This window comes from Chrysochloris asiatica, unplaced genomic scaffold (genome assembly GCF_000296735.1).
Source record: "Chrysochloris asiatica unplaced genomic scaffold, ChrAsi1.0 scaffold00041, whole genome shotgun sequence".
In the NCBI taxonomy this organism is placed as follows: domain Eukaryota; kingdom Metazoa; phylum Chordata; class Mammalia; order Afrosoricida; family Chrysochloridae; genus Chrysochloris; species Chrysochloris asiatica.
Genome location: NW_006408559.1, coordinates 16352846 through 16361244, shown reverse-complemented (window position 1 = coordinate 16361244; position 8399 = coordinate 16352846). Strand labels below are relative to the sequence as shown.

General features: G+C 46.5%; 1 protein-coding gene across 1 annotated transcript; it reads right to left on the bottom strand.

The window, feature by feature from the left end:
- Positions 1-3135: 3135 nt before the first annotated feature.
- LOC102818607 (taste receptor type 2 member 134-like) lies at positions 3136-4107 on the bottom strand. The gene has a single exon (XM_006861279.1). The coding sequence runs from the start codon at positions 4105-4107 to the stop codon at positions 3136-3138; it is 972 nt and encodes a 323-aa protein (XP_006861341.1).
- Positions 4108-8399: the final 4292 nt, after the last annotated feature.

Sequence of the window (8399 nt, the reverse complement as noted above, 5' to 3'; positions counted from 1 at the left end):
ATTGATAAGAATGTTGTTTATTGGTCCATAAAACCGCAAAAAAAAAAAAAAAAAAAAAGAATGTTCCAGAACATATGAGTTCCTTCTCTATCTCTTCCCCATCCCAAGATGAGCAGGAAGCTTCTAGAACCCTCTGTTGCTTACAGTTGAGTAGAAGGGTCAGAGGCGGCAGCCATTGCTGGGGGTCTGCCTTCACTGCCTCCGCCTAGCCCTCTGAGGCTGGATGTCCATGCATCATCCCCATAAAGCCTTCTCGTCCCTGAAAGAAGGCATCAGCCCCTTGGAGCAGCTGCAAAAATGAAAAAGAAAATCATGTTACAGTTGATGCTGGGGATAATACATGTGGTCCAGGAGGGACAGTCCACCATTGGATGCCCTGACCCCTCTCTTCCTCACCCTCTCTCCACTCTCTGGGGAAACCTGGTTCTTAGCTTTGCTCCTTGCCAGCATTGGGGGAAAGGTGCTCCTCCAAAGTCTTATTTATGTTCTTCCATGTGGAGGTTCTCCAGTACCCTCTCCTCTAACCCTTTCTCTTCTCCTTCTGATGTTAGAGCCTGCCGCTATGGGGCCTCAGTGTCCCAGGATTGTCGGTCCATTTCTAATCAAGACCCAAACTCTCTCGGTGGTCTTTGTTCTGTACTGTTAGTATTACACCCATTTGACTCATCCCAACATCTGAAACCTCTTAACCATGGTTGTTTTCCCAATCTCTACTAGGCTATTAGGGTTAATGCGCCAGACTACAAAACCATTTAAACTGCAAGGTCGGCAGTTCAAATTCACCAGCTGCTCCTCGGTTGCTATGAGTCGGAACCGACTCGATGGCACTTAACAACAACAACTAGGCTATTATTGGTCTCCATACTTTTAAATAGCAACTTCCACACCCCACAAAAAGACGACGTGCACCCCACCATGTGAACTTTTCTTTTAAGTGGCATACTTGTACTGATTGTGCTAAGACATCATGCACATTGTAAAATATGCACAGAAAAGGAATTAAAATGAAAATCAATGCCAACTGATGTCCTCACATCTTCTTGCACACATACTGGGTATAAACACCCTGGTCTGGAAGTTACCACCTGGACAGTGGCCTCCAGAGCCCCCTACCTGGGTATGGACATGGAGAGTTTTTGTTGTTGTTATGTGCCGTGGAGTCGGTTCTGACTCATAGTGACCCTGTATACGGTTTCCGAGGCTGTAAATCTTTCCATGGAGAGTAGGACTGGCAAAATTAGAAATTGTAGAGTATTTCCTTTGTTTTCTTTTTGTGTTTCGTGTTGACCAAAACCAAAATACATTTTCACACTCAACACATCCTTGTAATTCACCAATCACCAACTCAGATATCATGAATGGGCCTGAGATGGTCCAAGACTCACCTGGGTGCTTGATCTTCCATAAGATCAAACAGAAGAATCCCTTGGTCTTCAACATGGCTTTGAAGAAGCAGTGACGGCTTAGTGGTAGAATTCTCACCTTCCACACAGGAAACCCAGGTTTGATTCCACACCAGTGTTCCTCAAGCAGAGACAGCAGCTGTCTGTCTGTGGGGGCTTGCATGTGACTTTGATGCTGAAGTTCTGATGTGGCACTGTATGATAAGCACTGGACTGCAAGGTTAGCTTGAACTGCAAGGTCAGCAGATCAAACCACCAGCTGCTTCTTGGAAACGTTATACAGGGTCATTATGAGTTGGAACTAACGCGACAGCACTTCATAAACCCAACATGATGTTAAACAGGTTTCAGCAGAATTTCCAGACAAAGATGGACTAGGAAGAAAAGCTGAGCACATCTACTTCTGAAAATCAGCCCGTGAAACGCCATATGGATCTCAATGGTCTGATCCTCAACCAATCATACGATGGTGTAGAACAGGGCAACGTTTGGTTCCCTGTGATGGGCTCACCCCATTGTGATGGGCTCACCCCATTGTGATGGGCTCATCATGAGGCAGGGATGGTGTGATGACATCTCCCAGCACAGGGCTCAGCAGAAGAGAATTATGGACAGAAGGGTGGGAGGAAGGAGCGCCAAGTAGCCAATGACCTGGGAATGGACACGAGCCTGGAGAGAGGCTTCCCTGGGCTGAAGCAGAGAAACAGCAGAGAGCAGGACCAGGGTGCCAGGATCTTGGGTGTCTTGGAACAGAAGTGGCTGGACTGTCCACACTAACTCAGTTTGCCCAGCACAGAGACAGTCAACGGCCACTTCAGGTCTCTGCAGGGTGCAGAGCAGATGGCACTCGGGGAACAGCATTTGGCTGCTCAGTTTGGAAAAGTCTGGAAGAGGAGGGGCTGCTACTCCGTATCTGTAACTCAGACGAGGGAATGGTGGAAGGCCAGTCACCAGGTGGTCAGTTCAGATCCATGGCACCCGCCATGTGTACCGGAGTAGAGCTATGCTGTATAGGATTTTCTGTGGCTGATTTTTGGAAGTAGATCTCCAAGCCTTTCTTCCTAGTCTGAGAGCTCTGTGGAAACCATGTTCAGCAACACAGGAGTGGGAGGGGCATTCTCTGGGAATAAAGCCCAGGTCTCCTAATAGAAAGCAAGAACTTTCCTCCACAGCCCCGCTGCCCCTCCTTCCAAGCCCTCTGGTGGACTCAAACCCCCAAACATTCAGTTAGCAGCCAAGCACATAAACTATTTGTACCATCTTCTAGTGCCAGGGTGGGGAACTATGGATATTTAAAACATCATTTGCGGACCATATAAAATTATCAGCTTCAACATTATCCTGCTGTATTTGGTCAAACACTGAATTAGCTCATCCCTAATGTGATGGCTAGGTTAATGCGCTGGACTGCAAGGTCAGTTTGAACCACAAGGTCAGCAGTTCAAGCTCACCAATCACTCCTCAGGATGTTCATGAGTCGGAACCAACTCGAGAGCACTTAATAACAACAATGTAATGGCTGGAGCTGCCGTTGCTTTGGCAGGGCCAGACCAGACAAGTTCACAGGCCTCATATGGCCCACAGACTGACATTCCCCAGCCCTGCTCTAGTGGGAAGAAAAGAGAGACGGGAATGGACAGTTGGGGTCCTGGAAGGGAAAAGCAGGAGGAATGAAGGGGAAGCACAGAAGGGCACGTCCACGCCTTTCACTTCGTCGTCTGCCTGGGCTAACTCAGACACGCACTAGCCCCTGATCTGAACCCTTGGGAGGGACCTGGCCACCTCTGTCCAGACCCCCACCACTTGTGGCTCCACAGCCCTGCAATCCATTCTTCAGGGCCCTCCTGAACCGGGGGCTGCTGAGCAGCAAGATGGTGGAGTGCAAGGAAATACAGGCGTAAATGACCACCTCACAGGCCCAGTACTTGTACAGCTGGCGGGGCGTGACCTTCATAATGACCACAATCAAGGTCAGAAAGTAGGACGTGTAGAAGACAAGAAAGAAGGCCAGTGTTTTCAGGGCCGTGGTGTGGGCCTGGGTGCTGATATCGGGGACCCCATGCCGTCCACCCCTCATCTGGCTGAGGTGCTGGTGCAGAGAGAACATAAGCAGGGCAGTGGACACCAGAAACAGCAGAAAGGGCAGTGAGAGCGTCAGAATCTCATGGACCAGAAAGAAGCGTAGCTGGAAGGACCTGGCCCGCTCAGCCCAGCTGTTATTGGCGGAAGGAGACTGGGAGGCCTTCATCTGAGTCACAATGGTGTTCCCGATGGCTGAGGGGATGGTGGCCAGGACAGAAATGGTCAGGGAGCCCAGAAGCAGACCGCGCATGGCACGGGAGAGTCTCCACCTGAGCCAGAGGAAGGTGGGGTGGGAGAAGGAGGCAATCTTCACACAGTAAAAGGCGGAGAGCCAGCCATTCATCCAGAAGGTGAGCATATTACTAAAGTCCCAGAAAATGTCCAAGTAGCCCACTCTGTCGTTGGAATTCACAATGACCAGGAGGTTGTTCAAGAACGACATGCTATGCAGGCCAAGCCGGGAAGCGGCCACACAGGCCACAATCATGTCCCCTGAGAGCAGTGCCCGACCCTGCACCCATTCCCTGCCCAGCACGGCCACCATGAAGCCATTCTGCAACATGGCGGCCAAGGACTCCAGGAAGAAGACGGCCATGAAGAACAGTGTGAATGGGGAGGGCATCTTCTCCTGAAGGCAGGACACATTCACGACAGACGAGCTCTCAGACAACAGACCCAGAACCCTCTCTCCCTGAGTCCATGCAGAAGCCCAGCTACCAGCACACCCTAGCTGCTCTGCAGGACTAAGAAGTGGATCCCACACCATGCAAATCCCTCCATCTCAGTGACATGCGTCTCCATTTGCCTGCATTTGCCTGCCCTCTCTCTGAGCAAACACAAGAGATGCCAACACCACAGAAGCTCAAAGGATCAAAAATGCCCACTTGGTACACATTGCTGTTGTTGGTCTTAAGTGCCACCAAATCAGTTCCAACTCATAGGACTCTTTATAGAGTTTCTGAGGCTTATAAATCTTTGTGAGAGCAGAAAGCCTCATCTTTCCCCCACAGAGCAGCTGGTGGGTTCGAACCACCAACCTTGTGGCTCACAGTCCAGAGTTTATCCCATAGGGCCACTGCATTCCCATAATCGGCAATACTTTGCATTATTTATTATGGTAGAGACTATGAGGGGACTTCCAAAGTCATGGAAAAATTGCATTATATTTTCATTCAATTTTTCTAAGAATTTTTTGAAGGCCCGCTGTATATAACAAAGCATTTGCCATTTCAATATTTGTATGTATATGACTCGTGATGTTCATCACACAATTTCTATACATATATGACTTGGTGACATTAATCACACAACATCTGTACATGTATGGCTCTGTGACGTTATTCACACAACACCTGTACATGTATGACTCAGTGACATTAATCACACAACATCTGTACATGTTTGACTCAGTGACTTTAATCAAACAACACCTGTACATGTATGATTCCGTGATGGTAATCACACATATGAACATGTATGACTCGGTTATGTTAATCACACAACTTCTGTACATGTATGACTCAGTGACATTACTCACACAACATATGTACATGTATAACTCGGCGGCATTAATCACACAATTTCTGTACATGTATGACTCAGTGACATTACTCACACAACATCTGTACATGTATGACTTGGTGGCATTAATCACACAACAGCTGTACATGTATGGCTCTGTGACATTACTCACATACCATCTGTACATGTATGACTCGGTGCTGTCAATCACACACACCATGCACTGTAGTAATGATCGCACTGTCTGCACATTATTTTTTGAAAGTGCTGTTCCTTTACTAAATTCACCTTAAAAGCTGCCCTTACTCTTGGAGTCCTGGTGTGACGCTATAGGATAAGCACTCGACTGCTAACCACAAGGTCACTTGTTCAAACCCACTAGCTACCCTTTGGAAACCCTATATAGGGTAGCTATGAATTAGAACGAACTTAATGGCACTTAGCCACAACAATAACCCTAGTATTTTCCCCTAAAGTGACCTCCACCACCCACAAACCTTCCCTGATCATCCATTCCTGGGCTAAAATTCGATTCAGTAGCTTTTGCACAAAGTCCTGAACCTATTCCTGAACAGGTGAAGATCCACAGGTAGTGCTCACCAGTCACTCCATGAGAGAAAGAAAAGGTTTTCTGCTTCCGCAAAGAAACCTCGGAAACCTTTTAAGAATCATTGTGAGTCCTAATGGACTTGACAGCGCTTAATGACAACTAATCTAAAGATTGGGGATTTGAACTCAAGACCTGGTGATCCGCTTCCATAAACATTGCAGCCAAAAAACTCTACCAAGCTGTTCTACTCTGTAACACGTGAGGGTGACATGAGTTAGAATTAACTTGATGGCCAGGGCTTTGTTTTCCTTATAATAGAGAAGGAAGGGATTCGTGCCTACAAGACTTGGGGCCCTAACTCCAGATATCTACTCTTCAGGATGCTCAAGGGATCCAAGACCTCACTAGCCAACTCCATGCTGGAGGTCAAGGAGACTCCTGAAACACAGATGTCCCTCAAATTCTAACCTAAACTCTGTTCATCATTAACACTTTCCATCAGTGTGCTTGACAAATTAAAATGGATGGGCTAATAGTGGATAATTGTCCCATGCAAAACTGCCACCTTTGCCATGAGACTGGAAGAATTGGATGGCGTCCACTGACCTACCTGTCCTCACCACCGCACACACTTGCCACAGCCAGGATCCCATGGGCTTTTCCTTTCCTGCAGCTACAGCTCGGCACAGTGGGGGCCTGCTTCACATCAGGGCTCCACCACCTGGTGTTGTTATTACCTGCCATCCAGTCAGCCCCTGACCTAGAGCGGCTCCATGCACAACAGGAAGGCATCCTCATGAACCCTAGTGGTCCATAGGGCTTTCTTTGGCTCACTTTTACAAGTAGAACACAAAGCCTTTCATCCCTATTTGTCTTAGTCAGGAAGGTCCGTTGAAACCTGCTCATAATCATAGCAACATTCCAGTCCCCCCTGACAACCAGGTGGTGGGCTTACATGAGGTACACTATGCTGTGGTTGTTGTTAGGTGTCACTGAGTTTGTTCTGACTCATAGTGACACTTTGTACAACAGAACCAAACACGGCCCAGTCCTACACCGTCTCACTGAGGGTCTTCTCTTTTTCACCGACCTTACATTTTACCAATTATGATGCCTTTCTTCAGTGACTGATCCCTCCTGATTACATGTCCAAAGTACGTGAGATCTTATCTCACTGTCCTTGTTTAAAAGACACATTCTGACTGTACTTCTTCTAAAACAAGTTCGTTCATTCTTCACAGTTTGCCCCTGGTCCATGTCCTTTCCATCTTCTTCACTAGCACCATAAATCAAACACATCAATTCTTCTTTGGTCTTTCTTACTCACTGTCCACCTTCCACACGCATATGAAGGGATTGGAAATCCCACGGCTTAGGTCAGGCACACCTTAGTCCTCAAAACGACAGCCTTTTTCTTTACACTTTAAAGAGCTCTTTTGCAGTAGATTTGCCTAATGCAAAACGTCATTATTGATTTGATTTATTGACTGTTACTTCCATGGACGGAGTCCAGATGAGGCGCTGTGGGCTACTGTGCCGGACTGCAAAGTTGCTTTGAACTGTAAGGTCGGTGGTTCAAGCTCACCAGTTGCTCCTCGGAAACCCTATAAGGGTCACTATGGGTTGGAATCGACTCAATGGCACTTCACAACAACAACTTCCATGGACATTGATTGTGAGTCCAAGGAAAATGAATATGTGTGCCACTGGAACAGCCAAAGAGCATCTTCATCAGGCAGCTCTTCCCCTATCCCTGCTACTTCTTACCCAAGTGTCACACCCACTGAGTCTCATACTCATAGACAGCCTCCAAAAGAAGCCACAACAAGGTAAGGTATCTGTCATTGTCAGGGTCCATCCAGCCTGCAGTCATCAGAAAAAGACGAGGCTCTATAACTCAAATGCCTCCATTTTTCTATGGTCTTCCTTATTCATTATCCAACTTTCATCTGTAGATGAGGCTATTGAAAACGCCATGGCTTGGGTCAGGCACACCTTAGTCCTCAAACTGACATCTTTGCTCTTGAACACTTTAGAGAAGTCTTGTGTAGCAGTTTGCCTAATGCAATACGTCATTTAATTTCTTGACTGCTGCTTCCATGAGTGTTGATGGTTGAGCAAAGCAAAATGAAGTCTTTGACAACTTCAATCTTTTCTCCATTTATCTTAATGCAGTTTATTAGTTCAGTGGTAAGGATTTTTATTTTCTTTACATTGAGATGCAACCTATACCGAAGGCTGTTATCTTTGATTTTCCTCAGTAAGTATTTTAAATCCTCTTCACTTTCAGCAAGCAAGATTGTATCATCTGCATAATACAGGTAGTTAATGCGTCTTCCCCCAATCCCCCAAACCTGATGCCACGTTCTTCTGCAAATAATCCAGTTTCTCGGATTATGTGCTCAGCATACAGATTGAATAAGTATGGTGAAAGAATACAGCCCTGGTGCACATCTTTCCTGAATTTAAGCCATTCAGTGTCCCCCTTTTCTGTTTGAATAACTGGTTATGTCTATTGAGTACAATCAAGTACTATGAGATACCCAACCTTTGCAATAGTATCCAGAGTTTATCAGGATGCGCACAGTCGAAAGTCTTTGCGTAATCGATAAAACAGGTAAACATCTTTCTGGTTCTCTCTGACCACAGCCAAGATCCATCTGACATCAGCAATGATAACCTAGTTCCACATCCTACTCTGAATCTGGCTTGAAACTCTAGCAGTTTCTGTGGAGGCACTATTGCAACCATTTTTTCATTATCTTCAGTAAAATTTTATTTGCATGTGATATTAATGATATTGTTCGATGAGCTTGTTCCATTGGGTCACCTTTATTTGGAAT

Coding starts and splice junctions, on each gene's coding strand:
- LOC102818607 (XM_006861279.1), bottom strand. CDS start 4,107: ATGCCCTCCCCATTCACACTGTTCTTCATGGCCGTCTTCTTCCTGGAG.